This window comes from Sitophilus oryzae, unplaced genomic scaffold (assembly GCF_002938485.1).
Source record: "Sitophilus oryzae breed Bouriz unplaced genomic scaffold, Soryzae_2.0 scaffold_1576_pilon_pilon, whole genome shotgun sequence".
NCBI lineage: Eukaryota > Metazoa > Arthropoda > Insecta > Coleoptera > Curculionidae > Sitophilus > Sitophilus oryzae.
Window position 1 is genome coordinate 13,945,785 of NW_022146254.1, and position 24,433 is coordinate 13,970,217.

The 24,433-nt window shown below is 33.5% G+C and overlaps 3 protein-coding genes across 7 annotated transcripts in view; 2 read left to right on the top strand and 1 right to left on the bottom strand.

Moving 5' to 3' along the window:
• The first annotated feature begins 93 nt into the window (after window positions 1-93).
• Window positions 94-19,994, top strand: LOC115879136 (ribosomal protein S6 kinase 2 beta). Of its 2 annotated transcripts, XM_030895799.1 has the most exons (16): window positions 94-405; window positions 547-581; window positions 4,002-4,091; window positions 4,146-4,307; window positions 6,047-6,208; window positions 6,264-6,467; window positions 7,563-7,798; window positions 7,969-8,184; window positions 8,404-8,605; window positions 11,830-12,000; window positions 12,057-12,233; window positions 15,138-15,216; window positions 15,467-15,609; window positions 15,673-15,819; window positions 18,094-18,221; window positions 18,289-19,994. In XM_030895799.1, the coding sequence occupies exons 1-16, from the start codon at window positions 378-380 to the stop codon at window positions 18,401-18,403; spliced, it is 2,295 nt and encodes a 764-aa protein (XP_030751659.1). In that variant the 5' UTR covers window positions 94-377; the 3' UTR covers window positions 18,404-19,994. The 2 variants fall into 2 exon arrangements, with proteins under 2 accessions (XP_030751659.1, XP_030751660.1); XM_030895800.1 differs by lacking the exon at window positions 547-581 and having other exon boundaries at window positions 146-405.
• On the top strand, window positions 1,017-3,970 carry LOC115879138 (piggyBac transposable element-derived protein 4-like). Its single transcript, XM_030895805.1, has 2 exons — window positions 1,017-3,260; window positions 3,441-3,970. The coding sequence occupies exons 1-2, from the start codon at window positions 1,508-1,510 to the stop codon at window positions 3,476-3,478; spliced, it is 1,791 nt and encodes a 596-aa protein (XP_030751665.1). The 5' UTR covers window positions 1,017-1,507; the 3' UTR covers window positions 3,479-3,970.
• Window positions 19,995-23,092: 3,098 nt separating the features above from the next.
• LOC115879137 (angiotensin-converting enzyme-like) overlaps window positions 23,093-24,433 on the bottom strand; it is a 30,658-nt gene continuing 29,317 nt past the window's right edge. For all 4 annotated transcript variants that reach the window (XM_030895804.1, XM_030895801.1, XM_030895802.1 and 1 more), the window contains 3 exons: window positions 24,234-24,374; window positions 23,312-23,487; window positions 23,093-23,258 (listed from right to left, as the gene is read on the bottom strand). In XM_030895804.1, the coding sequence (XP_030751664.1) occupies window positions 23,185-23,258; window positions 23,312-23,487; window positions 24,234-24,374 (391 nt within the window). In that variant the 3' untranslated portion in view covers window positions 23,093-23,184. The remainder of the gene's footprint in view (window positions 23,259-23,311; window positions 23,488-24,233; window positions 24,375-24,433) is intronic.

The following is a 24,433-nucleotide window of genomic DNA, read 5'->3' on the forward strand; positions in this document are numbered from 1 at the left end:
GAAATCACCAGAAATGATTCAAATGTTCCCGCTATTCGGAGAATTTCGCTTAATCATCCGCATAATCGTTTATCCTTTTGTGTGATATTTAGATTTTCTGTGTGATATTTCGATTTGCGATTCTACGTTAGCAATAATTTTATTTTATCTCCTAAATAGATAGAAATATTTTTAATTATTTTTAACCGAGTCTATTTTAATTTAGGTTGGTGCTTCTTCAAGCTTGAAGTAAGGTGTCAAATATGTCAGCTGTTTAATTTTTCCTTCCATATTTTATTGACGGTTGTTGATAGTTTACTAAATAAACTTTTTTTACTGAAATAGTTTTAATGGTAGTTTTGAATATTTAAGATGCCGTTGGCTAATTCTGTTGAGCCATGGAAAATTCAACACGCCGATACCGAGGTAAGAATCGGATGACAAGCGAACAAAAACATTTGCTCGATTTTGGTCCCATATTTTTTATGTTAATGTTTTTTTTTTCTCATATATAGCACTCAGGCTCTTATAATTTGTTGAATTTGTAACAGGTTTATTAATTTGCAGCACTTGGAGTATCCAGATCCTTAAGAATTCTGTCTGTACGTAAATAATTTATCTGTTATAATTTATGTTTTTCTTTTGGCCAATCTCACTCAAGTGCATATTACTTTATTTTGCATGCGTTATTATTGTTGATATTTAGTTATCTTCGGGTCACAGGAGGTGCAGGTATATTATATATACTAAGGCACACTATACACACAGGGCTTTGGTTGTTTTGCTGCTTGTAAAGACGATACAGAACTTTACAAACCTTCTCACCACATATTATGTAGCTTATATTTTGAAAAATTTTCCTTTAATGTATCATACTTTGTGTTTATATAATTTACTTTGGTAAGGTAACTTTATGTACCTATATCCTTATCATAATTTATTACACAAAAATACAAATCAATACCACAGTCAATACCTTGTTTATGAAATTGGTATATTTTTCCTTAGTTCAACTAAAAGGATATCTGATCTATAATTAATTTAACACGTTCGCTACCAAGTGGCTCATATATGCGCCACAAGGATTTTTCTCATAGACCAGCGTCACACATTTGAGCCGTGGTTTCTACTGTACTAAATGATGAACAAAATATTAACGTTCGCAGATAGCGGTTTGTGCTTTGCATGTGGTCTATAGGAAAGTGTGGCGCATATCTGAGTCGCATGGTCTGTGCTTTGCTTCCACCGTTAGTAGAAACTGAGTGTCAACCGGTACAACATAACATCCGAATTGTGCTGTGCTTTATTCTTGTTTTTAGTCCATGTAAGTGTTTTTTGTTTTACATATTATTAGGTATGGTATTTTGTATGATAATTCTACTAGAAAACAAAAAAAAATCATTATTACCACAAAGAAAATAAAACGTGCTGGAAAAGTGAGGTTACGTCACAAAATATTTTCCATTTTAGGCGCACGCTGTATTTCAAAGGTTTTTCGTCAATCTCGTTGTTTTTCTCTCAATTTCGTATGTTTGCTACATATTTACTCGTAACACGCGTAATAATATTCCCTTTGATGTTGTTTCAGTGTTTAGCTGGGATGGCTAAAAGAACATTTCTAAGCGAGAAAGACCTTCAAGAAGAGGCCGACAAAATTATGAACTCAGAAAATAATGAAAATCTTTCTCAGATGCTGGAACCTGATGAAATTCCAGAAATGTTTTCAGATTCTGGAAGTAGCTACAAGCCTTCATCAGAATCGGGTTCTAGTGTGGAACATTGTCCAAGTAGTGACTCGGAACATTTTAGTGATGAACCACATAGCGACCTTGATGAAAATGTTCCTGATAATGAACCAACGAATAATCAAGACGATATCGATAGTGACTGGGTCGAAATTGACGGTGAACCAGAGATTTTCGATTTTCTAGAAATCGAAGGGTTGAAAGTAAATATTTTAGAAAGCTCTACTGTCAGATATATATTTGAACTATTGTTTGATGACAACTTATTTGAAAAAATTTGTGAATGGATCAATCTACGTGCACTGTCAGTTATAGGCAATGTAATACCGAAGCATTCTACAATGAATAAATGGAAACCAATAACTCCTGATGAATTCCGCCGTTTTCTCGCATTATGTATGCTAATGGGGAACATAAAAATGCCCAACGTTAAGTGCTACTGGAGTAGGAATCCACTGTATGCCCACCCAATATTTGGAAATACAATGTCAAGAAATAGATTCGAACAAATTTTACGGTGTTTATGTTTTACCAAAAAAGATGATATAAAAACTTCTCGTTTACATAAAATTGAACAAGTTGCAGACCATCTTTTTGAAAACATACGACAGGTCTTATATCCTGGAAAAAACCTTTCCCTAGATGAAGCTTTGCTACTTTGGCGTGGACGATTGATATTTCGTCAGTATATTCCTAATAAGAGTGCAAAATATGGAATAAAATTGTATGAGCTTTGCACCCCTGACGGCTTTGTTTTAGAATGTCTGGTTTATACTGGGAAAGACACAGTTAACAATGAGACTGGCCATGCACAAGCTGTAGTAACAAAACTAGCTGAGCGATATTTTGGGAAAGGTCACACATTGTACTTGGACAATTATTACAACAGTGTAACTCTTGCAGAATTTCTTTATGAAAAAAAAACTCATGTGGTAGGAACATTGAGAAAAAACCGGAAGGGGAACCCAAAAGTAGTAGTTAACTACAAATTACGCAAAGGAGAGAGCATTTTCCGAAAAAAGAAAAATTTGATGGTCTTGAAGTGGAAGGACAAGCGCGACGTACTCATGATAACGACGTTGCATGGACCTGGATCTGAAAAAACTACTAATAAACGAGGGGCCGAACAAGAGAAACCGAGTGTTGTGGTTGACTATAACAAACATATGTCCGGTGTGGACAGGAGTGACCAAATGCTCTCATATTATACGACACCCAGAAAAACTATTAGGTGGTACCTAAAACTATTTTTCCATTTTGTAGACATATGCTTATGGAATGGTACATATTTGCACAACGTTGCTAAGAAAAAAAAAATTACGTACCTTGAATTCAGGGAGCTGCTGATACATGACTACCTTCAAGTTCAACTTCCATCAAGGAAAAGTCAGGTGAAACATTCATCTCATTATCCCAAAAAAACAGAAAAACGAAGAAGATGCCGAATTTGTTCCTCAAAAAAGAAAAGGTCACTGACATTTTTTCTTTGCGAGAAATGTAAAGACAAAGATGGAAAAGTGATTGGGCTGTGTGTAGATCCATGTTTTCGGGAGTATCACGAAGGCAGCCAGTAGATGATCTTTAGTATTTATGTCATTAGAAGTTTTTTTTTTGTTTTTTTTTGTGAGTTTCTTGATTTTGTTTGTTCTTGTGTTATCAGAATACTTTATTTTAAATGTAAAGACAAAGATGGAAAAATGATTGGGCTGTGTGTAGATCCATGTTTTCGGGAGTATCACGAAGGCAGCCAGTAGATAATCTTTAGTATTTATGTCATTAGAAGTTTTTTTTTGTTTTTTTTTGTGAGTTTCTTGTTTTTGTTTGTTCTTGTGTTATCAGAATACATTATTTTGTTCGTGTTTTGAAAGAAATAGAGTTTATTTACTTATATTTGTTAGTTTTATTACGTCTCATATTTGCGACATATGGTCTATGATATTTCCAGTCATGCTATAGACCAGCGTCACATATATGAGCCGGATCAAAAAATCCTACAGGAATTGCATATTTTCCTCTCATATTGGATATATTACAATCAGAGAAGGTTTATTTCTTCTAATTTGTCATAATCTATATATGGTCCAGCAGGACGAAACATAAGAACAGCCCTGGTAGCGAACGTGTTAATAATGACTTTTTGATTGTATAGAGGCACTAGAACGTCTACTCACCTGTTGCTTCTCAATTTACTAAAAGAATGTTGTACTTAATTAGATTTAGAATTTGATGAATTTTTTTAATACTTTGAAAGTGTAGATTTTTTATGTTTCTTTTTAGTCTCAATCTGGCGATGGGGAAGAGGCAGGCACATCTGAAGATGTGCCAGGAACATCAGCTGAAGGGGAACATGAAATTGAACTGGGCGAGGTAAACTATAGTATGATTTAAATAGATTTTATTGTAACTAAATGTGTGATAAAGGTTGTTAGAAATGGACACGATAAGGCAGATCCATCCCAGTTTGATTTGCTCAAAGTGCTCGGGGAGGGATCTTTTGGAAAAGTATTTCTTGTCCGTAAGATAGTTGGGAGTGATGCAGGAGCGCTGTACGCCATGAAAGTATTGAAGAAAGCCACATTAAAGGTAAGTGTTTTATTTTTTACAGTAGTGTTTTTACTTCTGTAAAACTACATAAGTAATACTTCTAATAAGGGTAGTAAAGAATTTAAGCCTCTGCCAAGGCTTTCACCAAGGAGTTAATGGCAACAACATGGCTAATACTATAAACAAGAATAGATAGGGGCATCAAAATCAATCTATCAGCTATTGTATATATGTGTATCACTATGCTTTTTGTTTAAATAATAGCTCTTCTATTTTTTTTCTCAACAAATTAAGTTTAAAATATTTCTTTGTGATTTATTGTAAAAATTGTGATTATCTCTCATTGTTTATCATATGTTTTTTTTCTCCTGTTTATAATTAATATTTTTAAATTTTGTGCCTCCTAATTAAATCACAATGGAGATAATTGTAGTACTCTAGATATACATATGGCTGTATAGTTAAAAAATTTTACTAAATATCTTAATTTTTTTAAAGTGGCTTTTAAATATGTGAAGATAAATATAAAGGCTAGGATTTTTTTCATAAATATTTTTTTTTCATCAAGAATTTTACTCATCTTTAGTGATTGGCTAAAATAAACGTGAAAAATAAGGACCCAACCACATTTTGGTGCTGTAATGTGGTAGAAAAATGAAAATGACTATTATAGGTAGGGGGGTAAGTTAGCATAAATGTCTAGAAAATTCTATTTTCAAGACATTTTCTCTAACTTACCCTCTTCTAACAAAAAGCTACACTACATAGAAGTGAAATTTAGCGCTATCATACGACAATTAAATGAAAACAAAAACAAGAATTATTTATGCTAATATACAGGGTGGCACCTCATACGACGCGGAGGCGAACGCATCCAAGGAGAACGGTAGCTTATATTGAAAGCGTTTTATTAAAATATATAGAGTTATACTGGGTGTCCTCCAAAAAAGTTACACATCAAAGTTGTGTTTGTTGTAATGGAATAACCTAAATATTAATTGATGTTTGGATTCTAGGAAAAAAGTAAAGGTGAGAATCATTAAAGAGGCATATTACTAAAATTTAATGTTTTTGACATATATTTCACATTTTGTGAAAATGAAGAATGAATAAACAAATTTCAATATCAACCACCTAAATTGTAATTTACCCTGTATAGCGTGATATTTAGGCTAAATAGCTATATTGTAATAAACCAAATTAAAATTAGACCCGAAAAATTCAAAAGCAAGTTACTCTTTTATTTTAAGTATAACACCCAGTATATTATTTTGATATTCAATGGAGAATTCATATTTCTTCAAATTACTATTAAGGTTGCCTACCTCTGAGACAAAGATTTTCCGACATTATTTAATTTTTATGATTTAGCGTCTGTAGAGTAGATCTTTATTATTTGATAAAATCTAGGTATGTAGCTGGTGATATGCATTTCGTTAATTTAACAAAAAATAAAGGATTTAGAGTAAAATATTCAACTGCAATAAAAACAAACACGTTTGAAACATATTTTTATTATTACAGAATTAAAACTAGATATGTAAACTTGACAAAAATTAGCTAGATGAAATCAAATGGCGGTCTTAAAATGCTTCCTTTCTTATTCCCTCAATAAAATAATTCTATTTTCTAATAATGTTCTATTATTGGGGATTTTTTTTTAATTTCTCGAAAACTTGGCCTTTGAGGCAATTTTTAAAACCCTAGGGGGACATCTGACCCTCATTGTCCCCTCTTGGTGACACTTTTGCTTATAATATGGTCTATTTATGTCTTAGGTTAGAGACAGGTATCGTACAAAAATGGAACGAAACATTCTAGTCGAGGTGGAGCATCCCTTCATTATAAAGCTACATTACGCTTTCCAAACAGCCGGAAAACTCTACCTTATTTTAGATTTCCTTCGAGGTGGCGATCTATTTTCCCGACTAAGCAGAGAAGTAACATTTTTAACTTAAAATTATCAAAATATTAATAAAAATCAACTTTTCTTAGGTTATGTTCACAGAGGAGGACGTTAAGTTCTATCTAGCCGAACTAGCTCTAGCGCTAAACCACCTGCACTCGGTGGGGATAATCTACAGGGACCTAAAGCCGGAAAATATTTTACTGGACGCTGAAGGTCACATCGCTTTGACCGATTTCGGTCTGTCAAAGTTGCCCTTGGACGAGGGCAAAGCTTATAGTTTTTGCGGCACTGTAAGTTTCTCTCTTTTGTTTATCCATTCTAAAGTAGTCTCTGTAATTAGTTGTTACGCTCGGTTGGTTTTGACTCGTTTGGCTAGTTTTATCATGCTAATTGAGTGCCTACATTAACTCGAATTTGTAGGTATTAGTTAAGTTTTAATCATCTGCTGATGATACTACTTGGTTAGCGAAAGGCGTGTATACCGAGTGCGTTTCAAAAGTGGCTCACCCCTATAACTTTTTTATTTTTTCAGATAATAAAACGAGATTTGGTTTGTTAGTATATCACCTAAATTAGGATTGATTGACATATTCAATTGTTTTTGGTCACTTCATGTATCACCGGAAATGACTACAACTTTTGATTTTTAAATGGCACCCTCGGTATATTTTTACTTTTTTACTTTTTTATAGAAAATGACACTCTCAATAGAGTGACATTTCATATGTCAACTTTTGACATTTTCACTTAAAAAAAGCTTATTTTAAATTTCAATCTAGAGTGCCATGGCTGTGTTAAAAACACTAATTTTTAATCAAGCAGCCTTGGAAAAATAGATTTGATCCGCTAATGTTTTTTGTGTCTTGTCATGGCTGTTTAAAAAATCGTATTTTTAATGATATCCCAAACAGAACGAGAGTGGCTCATTAGCATATTTGGAAAAAGCATTTTTTACAAATAATTTGGTCCACACACTTGGTATTTCGAGTCATATTGTCGTTATGAACCGCATGTTATTCAAATAAACCATAGGCGAAAATGTCAAAAGTTGACATAATATGATATGTCATTCTATTCAGAGTGTCATTTTCTATCGAATAAAGTAAAAATATACCGAGAGTGCCATTTAAAATTCAAAAGTTGTAGTCATTTCCGGTGAAACAGGAAGTGACCAAAAACAATTGAATACGGCAATCAATGCTAATATATGTCATATACTAACGTACCAAATTTCGTTTTTTTTATCTGAAAAAATAAAAAAGTTATAGGGGTGAACCGGTTTCGAGACGCACCCGGTATATAAAAATAGTATTTCAATTTTTCTTTAGTTTCTTTATTCAAATGTAACTCGACGCCTTTTTTTTTCATCATATGCCATTTTTCAGGTTGAATATATGGCACCCGAAGTTGTTAATAGGAAAGGGCATTCCTTCGCTGCCGATTGGTGGTCTTTTGGCGTTTTAATGTACGAAATGCTAACCGGGACGCTTCCCTTTCAAGGCCAAAACAGAAAAGATACCATGACGCAAATTTTAAAGGCGAAATTGGGCATGCCCTCGCACCTGAGTCCCGAGGCTCAGAGTCTACTCAGAGCTTTGTTTAAAAGAAATCCAGCAAACAGGTTAGCTATTTCTGTTATTTGTTCACACTGGGGTTGAAAAAATATGTCTATTTATTTTTAAACAAATCATGTATATTTTATGGTTTTAGACTCTAACATATTGTAGGAACTAATCAGTTTTCAAATTTTTTATTTTTATTTACTTTATTGTACATTTGTATTCATCTTAGGCTAGGTGCTGGAACGGGGGGCGCCGAAGACCTGAAAAAACACGAATTTTTTGCCACCATAGATTTTGAGGCTGTGCTCGGCAAGAAAATTCGTCCTCCCCTGAGGCCGGTGTGCGGTCCTGAAGACGCTTACTTCGATCCAGAATATACAAGCAGGACGCCAAAGGATTCCCCGGGGGTGCCGGCCAGTGCCAACGCTCATGAACTCTTTAGAGGGTAAGTTTGTTTAATTATTTGTTGAAACAAAACCAGTGCAAGCTTGAGCGGTAAGCTTTGTGCGATGCTGCTCTAGTGGTGTTTTACTGCTGGTATTATGCCGCTCTATAGTGGTATTTTACTAGTAAAACAAATTTGCCTGAACCGGCAAAAAATGCTCAACGTTTCAGGAGGTATACCAAAAAAGTTTATAGATAATTTTGAATTTTCTCTCTTTAGTTTTAGTTTCGTTGCTCCGTGTTTATTAGAAAACGGGACGACGGTTTACAAAAAGTATATGGAGGCGCCTATGAAGTCTTTCAGGCCGCAGGAGCGTAACTTTTTCGACGAGTACGTTTTGCAGGAAATTTTAGGTGCCGGCAGTTACAGCGTGTGCAAATTGGCCAGGCACAAACCGACAGGTCAGCAGTACGCGGTAAAGGTGAGACAAATTTAAATCACAAACGTATATTTTTTTTCTAAAGAACCTTCTATTTTTAATAGAATATTTCCTGTTTGTAAATAAACGAATATAATAAATTCAGAAACAAACGTATCTGAAATACGAATATCGTATAATCGAAAGAAAACGGCATCACAGTTCCCTTTCAAATGTGAATGCATGATAATTTTCGTAAATCCGAATCTTATACACTCACACATAAAGGTACCTACTTACCTCGTTCGTCGTTTTTAACCGATGCGCGACGGTTAAAAACGTTCGAGTAAAAATGTCGCAAAAAACGAAGTGTATGGGTAAAAAGGTCGTTTTTGCACGTCGCCGTCGTTTCAGAATTAAAGCAAGGCTTGATTCTTGTCGATTATCCTACAAACCGTTCAGGTAAATACGAGATGTGTGGCCTCAATAGTTTGACCGGCCGTGCATTTTGCAGCGACAGTGACGTTCGGCATTTTTTTGCTATTTATTTGTTAGAAAAGGTTTATAACAATAAAATATCCATGAAGTTCAATAAAAGGATTGATTTATTAAAATGTATAGAACTTTAACGGCCATTTCCCTAGGTGTGGAAAGGTAAATCAGCAAAACTACGACCTAATCAAGAAATACAAGGCTTATGAAGCGCATTCCTGATGAAGTATAGTATTTCGGAACTCAATTGGAAATACCGGTGCCCTTATTTTTTTTTTATCTAAACGATTCCGACAAAGACAGTGCCGAAACAAGCCCGAATCCCAACGTATTCCAATTGATTTCGGAAAAACTATACACAGAAGGGAATAATGGTGCAATAGTAAAATCAGTAAGTCATAATTGATTCCCAACGTTTTTCTATTTTTTGTGTATGGACTTATTAGTCAACATTCGTTCCTCCAACGTTTTTAACCAACGGTTAAAAACGACAGAAAAGAACGAGGTGAGTGGGGTTCTTAAGCTCTAAACCAAACAAAATCACATGAGATTTTTTTATTGCTCGATTTAGACAAAATTTAATTTTTGTGTTAATTTTTGCTTTGAATTGGACCAAAAACGACATAAAAAATTTAACACTGTTCTCGGGTATCAACATTTATCGGTTCAAGAATATACTTATATTTGTTTATATTAGACCCTTCCAATTTCTCAGATTTGTTTTTAGATTTTTTTAAATATTCTATCTGTAGTGGCGTAAAACTAAACAAAATCGAGAGTTTGTTTTGGTTTGAAAACAAGAGTTTTGATAAAGTGACATTGAATTTTTGGAGAAAAAAAAACTAAATAAACTGCATCTGCTAAAGGATGTTTAAACAGTAATTTGCATAATATAAATAATCTAATATGCATTATAGAATTTATAAGCACAGAGTATTTTTAAAATCTATTAAAGATAATTTTTGTTTCTATTTTTTTGAGAATTAAGACAAATCTTTGAAAAATATTACCTTTTTTTAAACATAATCTAAATACACACAACCAAACTTATATCGAATCATTCTTTATTTCTCACTAAATTTATTGCAAGGATAAAAATTGGTATACAACTTTAAGATAAAGTTTTTTGTTGTAAATAAACATGATAGTAAAGAATAAATGACTGCTGCTATTTATTTTCTTTTGAATTTTGTGTTCAGTAGTAAAATCACGATTGTCCGGTAATTTTCATTCAATCCAAAAAAATTAAAAAATGCGTTATGTTGGATTAACAGATTTACAGAGGGGAAGAAATATGCCTCTCGCCGAACAAGGTATGCTCCAGCAAGACGTAGCAGAGATAGTAGGCGTTACCCAGGGTGTTGTATCGAAAACATATGGAAGATACTTGGAATTAGGAACACACAAGGATAGGCCCAGGCAAAGTCGTCAAAGAGTCACAGCTGAACAACAAGACCGCCTTGTGTGCTAAATTGCTAGAATAAATCCCAATGTTTCTCATCCAGAGCTACAAAGACAACAAGTGTGAACGTTTCAGTTGAAACAATCAGAAAAAGGCTTCGTGCACGAGGGTTTTACAATAGGAAAGAGTTACGGAACCCACAGTTATCTCGGCAAAATAAAATTGACCGGTTAAATTGACGCCTTCAACATCAAAACTGGGCAACTGAGAATTGGCGAAATGTTCCTTTTTCGGATGAGACCAGAATTAGCCTAAGATCAGATAACCATCGAATTCGGGTTCTCAGAGCTCCAGAAAAACGAGCGAGACTTCAGGCTGCCAAATCTGTACCAAGAGATAAAGGAGGAGCTGTAATGTTCTGAGGAGGTATTATACTGGGAGCAAAAACTCCATTATTACCACTTCAACAAATTTTAACGGGTCGGAGATATGTTGATTCGGTGCTAGAATCAATCGTAAGTCTTTGGAGAGCTACAATTGGGGATAATTTTAACTTCATGCACGATAGTACACCTCCCCATACCAGCAGAGTGACTAGAGAATGTCTTGAAACGGAGTGTCATAGTTTTGAACTGGCTTGCCTATTTACCAGATCTAAACCCTATCGAACACTTGTGGGACTAGCTCAAAAGAAGGGTTAGAGCTCGTCGAAACAATCAAGGAAATCTCGCACAGCTTATTGATGCAGCATTAGCAGAATGGGAAAAAATACCCCAAGATTACGTGGATAATTTAATAAGAAGCATGCCAGCGTGGATAGAAGCTTGCATAACGGCTAGAGGTGGCAACAAGGAATATTAAAATTATCAATTTTCTTTTTGTTTATGCTTTTTGGCCATTAAAAATTTAAATCTTAATTTCGTTTCAGAAACCAAAAAAATACCATTTTGTTTATTTTGGGAACTGATTAATTTTTTTATTGCTATATGGATTATTTTTCATTAAAAGTCATTGGTAAGGACTGAGTTTATTCATAAACACAAAATTTTCATACATCTCAAAAATTATGAAAAATAATAGATGATTCCATAAAGTTTGGTTGTGTGTAAATAAAACAAAGTCGGGTTAGTTACACCATTTATAACTCAGTAACGACTGGACCGATTTTAATGATCTGTGATCTATTGATCTCCCCCTCAAATAGCAGAATAACCATTAAAATATCGAAAAAATTAACGAAAAAAAATATACAGAAAATTATTTTTTAAATAAATTAGTTCCGTCATCTATCGCAATTCAAAGCTCCCGTCACGTACGCTTATAGCTTATGTGTATAATTGATTTAACAGGATTTAACAGGATAATTGATTTAGCAGTTTCTTACGTTTTACAGATAATAAACAAAGAGCTCTGCGACTGTCGCGAAGAAATAGAAATCCTTCTAAGATACGGTCAGTATCCAGGCATTGTAAATTTGAAATCCGTATATGATGAACCGACAAAAATTTATCTAGTAATGCAACTGCTTAAAGGCGGTGATCTTTTAGATTATATGATGTCTAAGGTAAGAATATTGTTTTTTTTTCATTAACACAAAAGACCGAAAGAATACTTTTCTAGGTTAAGTTAACTGAACAGGAATCGGCGGTGATATTGAAAAGCCTTGCCACGACAGTGGCGTACCTGCACGAGAACGGAGTTGTACATAGGGATTTGAAGCCTACAAATATTTTATTTTTAAGCGAAACCGGTCGTCCTGACGGTATCAAAATCTGTGATATGGGATTTGCCAAACAGGTAGGTTTTTAAAAACTGTGTCTAAAGCTTCGTCTAGACACAACGTTTTACCTTACCTGTTCAGTCAAAACGTATCAAGTAAAACATTGTGTGTAAACGAAAGAATGGACATTTTACTAGAAACTGAACTAAAGGCGGATTTTAGTGCGTCCGATATCCGACTATATATTGTATATCGTATATCCGTTGTATATCCCTATTGGATCACAAGACACTTTTTGTTTTGAATAAGTTTTTAAAATACGCTGTACCATTATGTTTTTGTTTTTGAAATAATATAAAATATAATAGAATTGTCTAATTACTAATTATAACTTGAATTGTGAATTTTAATATTTTAACTATCTCTGACAATAACTAACTTTTTGTTATCAAGATAACATTTTAGACGGCAACTGACATACAGGGTGGCCCATCGAAAACGTTCCGCAAGGCATAACGGCCAGGGTAATTTTTTTTTCAGAAAAATCAAAGACATGTCAATTTTGTTTGTGAGGGGGACAACTTTTGCCCCAAAAATGATTGCAAAATCTTCAACCCTCTAAGCGGGGGTGTCATCCCCCAATTTTTTTCAAATGGGAAGGGGGGTCGAGTGGTACCGCAATGAAAAGGGCTTTCTATTATATACTTTCCGGCTTCGTTTTTGAAAATCGGCCGAGTCATTGAGAAAATATGAAGGATTGAAATTTGAAAAGTTTATTTAAACATTTATCAGAGTAAATGATAAGGATAAATTCCTTCGACCAATTTGCTGTTTTTTCTTATTATTTCTAGATGTTTACTCATTTTTTCACTTGGCACAAGGTTGAACGATCAGGTGCGGTAATTTCTAGATAGCTGTTGTGTGACTTATGCGTTTAAGTTCTTCTCAATATCGTTAAATTTTTTAACAATTATGGTATACTCACTTGCAGAAAAAGTGGAAATAATCGAACTTTATTTTAAAAATAATGAATATGGCAATCGGGTTGCGCAGATATTCACTGAACGCCATCCTGTCGACCACCTTTATGGCAAAATTGTTCGCGAGTTAGTAGCAAAATTTCGCGAAACTGGTTCCATTATGAATGAAAAGAGGCACAGGGAAAATCTTGTAGTAAATAAAGCTATGGAGGTATTCGTATTGGGCCAAATTGCCATGGATAGTACGCTGAGTACAAGAAAATTAGCCAATGAGATCGGCGTGAATCGTACAAGTGTCCAAAGGATATCAAAAAAACGCAAGTTCCACCTGTACAAAATTCAGTTGGTACAACGAAGACGATTTTGATCGTCGCTTGCAATTTTGTGAAACTATGAGTGAACGAGTGGCGAATGATAATAATTTCCTATTTAATGTGTGTTTTTTGGATGAGTGTACTTTCTTTTTGAACGGTGTAGTTAATCGGCATAACTGTCGGTACTGGGCTGAGGACAACCCCAGGGTTTTTCACGAGGTGCACACACAAAACCCTCAGAAATTGAACGTGTGGGCTGGTATTTTTGGAAATTCTATTGTGGGTCAGTTTAACAATATTGAGAAGAACTTCAACGCACAAGACACAGAACAGCTATCTATAGCAACTACCGCACCTGATCGTTCAACCTTGTGGCAAGTGAAAAAATGCGTAAACATCTAGAAATAATAAGAAAAAACCTCAAATTGGTCGAAGGAATGTATCCTTATCATTTACTCTAATAAATGTTTAAATAAAATTTTCAAATTTCAATCTTTCATATTTCCTCAATGACTCGACCGATTTTCAAAAACGAGGCCGGGAAATATAGAGAATAGAAAGCTCTTTTCGTTGCGGCGCCACTTGACCCCCCTTTCCATTTGAAAAAAGTTGGGGGATGACACCCCCGCTCAGAGGGTTGAAGATTTCGCAATCATTTTTGGGGCAAAGGTTGTCCCCCTCACAAACAAAATCGACGTGTTTTTGGATTTTTTGAAAAAAAAAATACCCTGGCCGTTATGCCTTGCGGAACGTTTTCGATGGGCCACCCTGTATATGTCATAATATTTTAATTTTAAAATTTAAATAGGTATGTAATATAATTTAAATTAACAAAATGCTTTGAAATTAATAAAAAACTTTACTAAGAAAACATTTATACATTCACAAAATACAACAAAATCTAATAATATAGTTTGAAAACAATGAAAATTGAATTAAAATTGAAAAATGTTAAGCGCGACCTCTTGTGTCAACATTAGATGATTAAATTTTCACAATTTTTGCACTATTTGATGACCGGTGGCGCACTCTAGTGTTTGTTCGCACGGTTACTAATATTTTACTCTCGTTTATGATCGTTGAATAAAAAGTTCTAAAGGGGGATGTTTTGTGTATTGGATACTGCGAATCGCTTGTGATTGGTCAAAAATATTTGACAATGACAATTCACAATTTAGTTCCAATTGTTATGTTTTGTTCTTATTTTTATCATGATTTTCATGGTTTCATTTCAATCCTTTGGTCTCGTTATTCAGCGTTTAATTAATTTTTTTTTCAAGCGTCACAAAAGTATTAATTTTTGCGACGTGACTGACAATATAAAAAAGTCATTTTAACGCCTAGGCATAAAACTTAAGCACTTTTACGCCTAAGCACAAAATTACGAAAATATATTATTAAACTGACATAAAGTGTCAAATTCAACGAGCGTAACCATAGTTTCTCGATATATAATTACATACAAGGTATTACTTTTAAATATTTTTATATTATTAGGAACGCTTGAAATTGTTTAACAAATTATTTGTGGCGTTTGAAAAAAAATAGCATGTTCTATTCGGAGTAAAAATGACTTTTTGTGCCCTCGCCTGTATGTGAAACGTACAGCATCGACACAGAAAGTGTAATTTTTACTCCTAATAAAACAATATACTATTTTTGATTATATTTATCGTATTCTTTTTAGCTTAGAGCTGATAATGGATTGCTTATGACGCCTTGTTATACAGCAAACTACGTAGCACCAGAAGTTTTAAAGCGCCAAGGTAGGTAAAAGGTACCTTTTATATTTTAGGTCACACTACAATAGTAGCTTACTTATACATGGTCGGCAAAAAAGCGTTTTGTGTCGGTATTTACACGTCTAGAAGTGAATCATGACTATCTTGTAAGTCTGAGAGAGAGATGCGAAGCGTTTATTGTCTTAACTACTTAATTCGACATTTATTTCATTGAATCACATATAAAAAATTATTTAAAATAAGTGATTAAAATTTGATTTTTTGTCTTAACTAGGATATGACGCTGCTTGTGATATTTGGTCTTTAGGCATCATCTTGTACATTATGTTATCCGGACACTGTCCGTTTAGTCATAAGGCCGACGATAGTCCCCAAACAGTCCTACAAAGGATAAGTTCAGGCAGACTGGACCTGCACGTAATAAAAAACACTTTTTAGAAAAATGTTCTATATATTAATGATGATTTTTGTTTGTTATAGGGTAAGCAATGGGTGGGTGTTTCCAATGACGCGAAGATGCTGGTGACTGATATGTTGCACATAGCTCCCCAAAGACGGCCTACAGCAGCGCAGCTCGCGAAGCATCCCTGGATTAATGCTCAAGCTGAGATGTACTATGCTCAACAGGTAAGATAACAGTAGTTCATATGTACCGTCTGTTTTGATATAATAATAATAATATATGCCTTTATTGAGAAAAAGATATAGATAATACATAGAAGAAAAAGAGATTAAATACGAAAATTTCAGTGCCTTGACCCGGCGCGGCGCAGTTTAGCTCAATAGCTATAGTAAACGCCACGAATGTTTGGGAGTGATTCATCGGTTGATGAAGTTAGAATCGACACGCGCGCTATCATTTTTACATTAAAAACGTAAATTTTTACCGCAGACGTAGGTTTTTAAAGGCCCGGTCTAATCATCTGCCTGCGCTCCTCCTACTTATTCTAAAATGTTAGCGTGATTGACAAAGACGATACTATATCGCGTTTCTTTGATTGATTCGTTTTTGTGCGTCAGTCCATTGGTGTGCTTGCAGTGCGACCAATGGGGCATTCCATTTTATTTTTATAACCAAATATATGTTTTGACAAGACTTTGACAGTTAAAACAACAAATTACAACAGATTATATATTGATTATTATAGGACTTGAAACACACCACGGCACTGGAATTAAGTTTTAAGTGACCTTGAACAGATTAGTTCACATGATAGCGACCGATGAATCGCTCCGAAACATTCGTGGCGTCTATTATACTCTACTATGTCGAATATCGTGATGTGTTGTGACAATTTATTATTATTGTGAGCAGTCGTTCAAATGTACCATCGGTCCTAAGACAATGAACACAGCTTACTAAGACGTTTGAGCAGTAGTTCATATGTATCGACTGTCCTAATATAATGGACACAGCCTTAATAAGAACTTTAAACACTAGTTCAAATGTACCATCTGTTCTGATATCATGAAAACAACTAGAGATGAGCAACAAATCGCAAACTGCGATTTAATCGCAGCCTCTTGAAAATCGCAATCGCAACCTGCGATTGGCTTTCATAAGACGCTGCGACTGCGATTTCTTCTACTTGCGAGTTTCGATTTAGGCTACCAATATTACTATAGTTGCGATTTGCGATTTTGTTGCTATTGTGATTTTGTAAACTAGGACCGTGATAACCTTCTATCTGCGAGTTTGAATTTTTACGAGTTGTGATTTGTAATTTTGTGGCTCATTAAAGCATTTTATGGTAAATATATTTATTTATAGAGAAAGTATTATTTTTGTAGGGCCAAGATCATAATATACCGGGTGTTTCTCAAGAGTGGTTCGCCAACTTTTTGTAAGCATATGACATAAATTAGGATTGACTGGCGTATTCAATTCGATTCGATCACTTCCTGTTTCACCGGAAATAACTACAACTTTCGAGTTCTAAATGGCACCCTCCGTAATTTTTACTTTATTCGATACAAAATGACACTGAATAGAATGCCTAGGACAATATTTAAATATTAAAATCGCAATCGCAGGTTACAGTCGCAGCGATTTAAAAATCGCAATCGCGGTTTCAATTGCGATTGGAGAATCGCAGTTTTGCTCATCTCTAAAAACAACTTAATATTATTATTGTGAGCAGTGGTTGAAATGTACGTCGACCCTAATACAATGAACGCAATTTACTAAGATTTTTAAGCAGTAGTTCAAATGTACCGCCTGCTCTAATACAATGAACACGGCTCACTAAGATTTTTAAGCAGTAGTTCAAATGTACCGCACGTCCTAATACAAAGATCGCGGCACACTAAGTTTTTGAGCAGTTGTTCAAATATACCGCCGGCTTTAATACAATGAACACAGCTTACTAAGCTTTTGAGCAGTAGTTCAAATTTACCACCTGTCCTAATAGAATGAACGCGGCTTACTAAGATTTTTGGGCTGTAGTTCAAATATACCACATGTCCTAATACAATGAACGCGGCTTACTAAGATTTTTGGGCTGTAGTTCAAATATACCACATGTCCTAATACAATGAACGCGGCTTACTAAGATTTTTCAGCAGTCGTTCAATCAATCAAATGTACCGGGTGTTTTACTCGGCCATATCTCGAAAACAATTTGTTAGTAAAAACTTGCGGTAAAATTTTTTGCTACTAAACTGGCTTGTTGAAAATGCTAAAAATTATTTTCAAGTTCGAAAGTTGGTCGCTAGAGGACGTAACAGGAACTTAAAGTCGACAATATTAATTTTCTCTTAAATTTTCTTAATTGAGGTATATTAAAGATATAACCACTGGTATTTTCGCATCCATCTGATATGTTTTCAACACAAATGAAGCGAATTTACTTATCCCTGACTCTCATAGATTAGTAAGAGCTGACTATTGTTAATAAACAGGGCTCAACTCAACACCAGAACACGATCAACGTAGTCCCTTCTACGCCTCAACCTCAGCCTCAAAGCCACGAACAAAAACCAGAATCTACCGGCGTACACCTAAAAGAAACGGTAGCAGCCACTTTTCGGTAAACCCTCGTTTTCTTAGACAATTTTCGGTTGTTCTAATATTTTTTTTTTGTTTACCGTCAAAAGGGCCATAGCAACATCACCCTTAGTCGCCGATTTAGGTCCAGTGGCCATGTCCGAGCTTGCCAGGAGACGGTTTAGGGACAAGGCGGCCCAAAGAGCCCAACAAGCATCGTCGTAACCCTGTCAATGTCAATCGAGACGCCTGGAGAAGCATCGTTGAACTAATCGAGGTTTGAATTCAAATTGTCAAGGCAAAGCGCATTCTAAATAAGTGTACAACAAGGTTTGTTGTGTACTGAGGTGATCCTAATCGATATTTTGCATTTAATTATGTCGGAGAATGAGTCGTTTGACGTGTTTTTGATGTGTGTGAGGGTTGTGGTCAGGTAAATTATTCTTGTTGAGTAATGGGTGTTGTCAATCGAGAAATGCTTATTCTGTATATTTAGTCTTTAATATTGTATTTGGTGTTGATTGGTTGATCGTCAAAATTTGTTAAACTTTGTCGGCTTTATCCAAAATAGTTTATTTATAAAATGGTCACTGATCAGCGAGTATTCTTTGCAATATGGTTCTTATCGGATATTTTTAAAGACTAATATAGGACATACTGTATATTGCATAAAGTATTTACTAAAGGTAGATTTTCAGGCGTCTGTTATCCCGTTGAAGGTTGGAATCTTTGGAGTTACAACAGCAAAATAAAACAATAATTCACCACAATACACCGAAACACTTTTAAACATTGGACGCGGGTTTCGCTAACCATCTTAGGGCATAATCACCAGATGATTTCAACTAAACTAATATCTAGTAATTTATTTATTATCTACTAATTAGTTTTATTGGTTGAATTTAAGGACTTCGATTAGTTAGAAAACTCGGTAGTTTTTAATTTTATTGCATTTTCGTGTGTTCGTTTATCGGATAATATTAATTGCTCGTGATTGGTCAAAAATATTTAACAATGATAATTCACAAAACAATTCCAATTATCATTTTTTGTTTTTATTTTCGTAAAGGTTTGTGTGAGTGTTACTTATCATATCAACCTATGACGGATGCATGAAAATCCACTGCTGGCAATGTTGCCAAATATATTCACAGATAAGTGACCAGTTTTAATTATTCCGTATTTCTCTCCATTTGGCTGTTCCTTTTAGAGAAAACGTGTTTTTTCAAATACCCCCTTCCATAAACTGAAATAATAATAGAGATATTTTTGTTATTTGATATTTGTAAAAAAATATACATTACCTTGCGTAAATAAAAAAAACATTACGCTTAGATAAACAGTCTTGTTGAACCTTAGATTAGTATTTATTTCCTATAAAAAATAAAAAATCAATTAAAGGGCATAGTATATTTAACCCTAACGTCTGTAGTAGAGAGACGGTCCCTTTGAGCTTAAAACGAGGTCGAGGTGTTACATTCATATCGAAACAATCAGTAGTTAATGTTAAAAATAGTTATAAAATCTCATAAATACGTATAAAAGTTAGAGCTGGATTTATAAACTCTGATAAAAAAACTTGATTCGCTGTTTATGTCAATTTTTTTGACCGTCAACTGAAAGAATAGAATAAACAATCAGCGATGGCTATGAAATGAAGATCGTTATTTTATATGTAAAATTATATACGCCAACTGGACGCCGTTTTTTTTTCGATCATACGGTATATTGTTTTATTAGGAGTAAAAATGATACTTTTTTTGGTGAGGCTGTGCGTTGACGAGACAGGCGAGCCACAAAAAGTAATTTTTGCTCCAATAGAACATGCTATTTTTTTTTCAAACACCACAAATAATTTTTCAAACAATTTCAAACGTTCCAAATAGTATAAAAAATTTAAATGTAATACCTCGTATGTAATTATATATCGAGAAACTATGGTTACGCTCGTTACGTTGAATTTGACACTTTACGTCAGTTTAATAATATATTTTCGTATTTTTGTGCTTAGGCGTAAAAGTACTTTACTTTTATGCCTAGGCGTTAAAAGTGCTTTACTTTTATGCCTAGGCGTTAAAAGTGCTTTACTTTGATGCCTAGGCGTTAAAAGCTTTACTTTTATGCCTAGGCGTTAAAATGACTTTTTTATATTGTCAATCACGTCGCAAAAATTAATACTTTTGTGACGTTTGAAGAAAATGTTTATATGTTTTATATATTTGCGACCAAAATGGGACGTTCTGTACAGGGTGTTCACATATATTTTAGCCAATAGCTTTAAACTGAAAATTTCAAGTTTATAAATTCAGCTTGACGCATTTATATTTCTCTTTCTAAACCTGGCTCAGTGATATATAAAGGAAACTATTTTAAATATTGCCAAAAACTCCTAAAGTAGACGCTAATAATAATGATTACTAAATATTTTGTGCCAGAGAATTTACAATTTAAAAAAATTATTCCTAAATGAGTCATTATTTTTATACATTATATCGAAATATATAAACTCTTTTTTTTCTGAAGCTTTTTATTTGTTTTGGCTGGACGATATATGCATAAAAATTATTATATCTCATTGTATAGGGACACTAAAAACTACCTCTAACGTTTAAAGTATTTTTATAATAAGGCTATAACATTTTTGTTAAATCTTTGAGGTAATTTTTAGTGTCGGGGATTCTCTTTAAGTAACTCTCAAATTCTTGTGGTATTAGTATACAGTTAAATTTATATACTGTTGCTGTATAGGGTGTCGCGACTAAAAAATCTTTCTATTTTCAATCGTTGTTTTTATGTTTAACGCCAGTAATTTTCAAAATTTTTGTTCTATGTATATTATATGAAAATTAATAATTTATATACGTAAATAATTAGGATATTTCAGCTGACTTAGATATAAAAACAATGATTTTATTTTCCGTACATTCCAAACAAACTCTCACCGACCTCTCTGTTTATTTGATCACCCTGTATAGCCTAAAAGTCAATTTTTGTATTTAAATAAATAAAAAACTATTTTAAAACGCGTACTTGTGATCGCATTAAGTGTTCTACTTAAATTATATTTTTATACTGTAGCCTCTCTTTTATTCGTTACCGTACTTTTGTTACATACTATATACTATACAGGGTGTGCCAAAAAGTGCATAACAAATGGGAAATTTTATTATTATTGAGTCGTTGAGAAAAAAATTTTACAGAATTTCTTCAGCATGTCCAATAACAATAAAAAAAATAATTTGACATATGTCATATTTTAAAAGTCATGACAGTTACGTTATTGACAGAACTGTCATAGCGACAAGTCCGAAAAATAAAAAGGCGTTTCTAACGTAATATAATTTCGATTTCAATCTTTGATAGGTTATTATTAATTTTGATTAACATCATATTTTTTGCTGTCATTAGTGTGTACCAAAGGTGTGTACTATCACCCTTTCTGTAGCATTGAACTAAATAAATGTTATGCTTCTTTAACATTTTAAAACAGCAAAAAATATGACGTTAATTAAAATTCTAACAACAAGAATCTATCAAAGAATGAAAACGAGATTATACTACCATGGAAACGCGTTTTGGACTTCTTAGGACAAAATTGAACCGTATTTTCATGTTTATTCTAATTTACTCTAAAACTGTATGGAAATTTGGAAAAGTTTAATCGGGATTAACCATTTTAGAACAAGCAAATTTTTTTATGAAGAATGCATTTTTCTCCAAATGTCAATGATGATAAAAAAGTTTTTCCTTTTGAAAAGACAATCCCGAGACATACTGTAGATCAGTCAAATAGATAATCAATCAAATGGAAAGGTTGAATTTAATTTTACTTCTATGTACTAATTTTTATAAATATACAGGGCGTTTAAATTTATTCAATTATAGTCCTTGTATATTTATGAAACTTACTTCAAAAACTTTTCTGTTTGACTTTTTTAGATATTTTGTTACTTAACCCTACTTTTTATTTTATTACCGAATTTTTATAAATGACAGGGTGATCTCATGACATGTCAATTTTTTTTTGTTATTGGGCGTGGCTAAAGGAATTCCACATAAACTTATTTTCAAACTTCAACTCAGTATTAAAATGATCTCGTTTGATGCTAACTTTTTGCCACCCCCTGTATCTACGCTTTTGCTACCATTGTTTCCTTCTTGCTTTGTTGTTGTAGGTAAATGCGTGTGCTTAATTTATTACAGGTTATAACTGACATATTTTGAATGCATTAAATACCAGTGCGTTATGATTAATAGTTGAATAACTATATTGAACGATTGGTTAAGCTCAAGTGACAGCGCTTTGACATAATATGTAAGTTATAATTTCGTATTTAATGTTATACAGCCAATGTGTGCATATCAGTGTAGTGTGAAAAAAGAGGTATATATCTAACTTTATGAAATACCTTTCTAGTGAATTTATTTATTACAATTTATTTATACTATATCCATTGATATAACTCTACTTTCTTTATGATTCGTAATGTCGCAGTACAGGTTATATACTGCGGTATATATACTATAATATGTAATAAATTATTGTTTATATTTAGCCAGAGTATGTTTGTAAAGTTATACATTGTTATTTTTTAGTAGATCAAAGTAAAAATGTTTACATCCAATTTATTAAACGTTTGTATTTAATACAATTCTGGTATTTTTTATTTACCCATCTTTTGTGCCATTACCTACGTGAAAATAAAGGCCATAATATCGTGACAAGTGTGTTGTTGCAGTTGTGTGTGGATCTGTTTCCACCTTATCAGAAACTCTTTAAATATTTTAGAAATATGTCTCAATACTAGCGTTAAGGGTACTAGTAAAAATATTAAATATTCCGTTATATTATTATGCTCTATAGGCAACTTTGAATAACATATATTTCAATTTGCGGAATAATATACGTTTATATTTAAAACATATTTCTTTATTATAGATAACAGGTTGTAGATATAAAAATAAGTACAGTAATAAAAATATTCTTAAGGTTTTTATTCGATTACTTAAGCTTGAGCAGGAATTGTTGTAGTATTATCTTTTTGCGCGTCCAGTAGTTCTTGTCTTGTCCTTACACACACTAAAAAATATAATATAATGCACTTTCAGATTCCAAATTTATGATAATGTTACCTTTTTTAGAAGGCTCCCATCCTATAAAAGCGTTAGATTTTCTGTTTTCTTCCTCCAGCCATGTTTGGAGTGGTTTAAAATACTCCAGTATACCGCTGGCGTCCATTTTTCTTTGACCAGTAACAACTTCCATTGCCTCGGGCCACGGTTTCGAAGATCCCATAGCCAACATTTGTCTGTTGATAATTTTGGTTGAATAAAAACAGTATAGTATTTTATAGTACGAGAGCTAGCAACGTCTGAAAAACAAGTATTTTAAGAAAACTGGCTCTTTGATATATCTTCTGGCTGCCGATAGACGTTGCATTCACTACTGCGCATTGAAAGAAGATCCCGTTTTTTTTAATTAACTTCTTTAAATTTTAGTATTGAATATAAATTGAATAAGTCTCCATAGCGCGACGCGAAAACGTTCTGCCTACAAAGCGAGAAGTCTAGAGTTCAATACCTGCTCGGGGTAAACTTTTTTTTATTTTATTTTTGTTTATATTCTGAAGTATTAAATAATTGTTTTTTTAATCACCATAATTATTTAATACTTTACTAAAAAAGTTTACTCCGAGCTGGTATTGAACTGTAGACTTCTCGCTTTGTAGGCAGAACGTTTTCGCGTCGCGCTATGGAGACTTGTTCAATTTATATTCAATACTAAAATTAAAAAAAATGGGATCTTCTTTCAATGCGCAGTAGTGAATGCAACGTCTATCGGCAGCCAGACGACGCGCACGCTGTTCCAGAGAGCATAGCAAAAGATATATTTAAGAGTCAGTTTTCTTAAAATACTTTCTCGAAAACGTTGCTAGCTCTTAAACTATTAGTAATATAATAAATAATGGATTAACTCAATTACTAATAATTAGTAAGCAATAATTATTATTACAGCTACGACATATCTGTCAACAGTAGGCAAACGATTTCTTACTTTAAGACATTTCCAGCAGCTTGATTTTGATAAATGTCACATTCGTGTAATGGTTTTTCCAAATTGTTGTGCTCGTATTGGCCGGCTTTTTCGCACAGCGACCTGTGGAACTGGAACTGGATGACAAAACTAATGAAGTACCTGGAACATAAATGTTTCAGGTATTTAGCAGGTTAAATATAAATATGCACGGTATTATA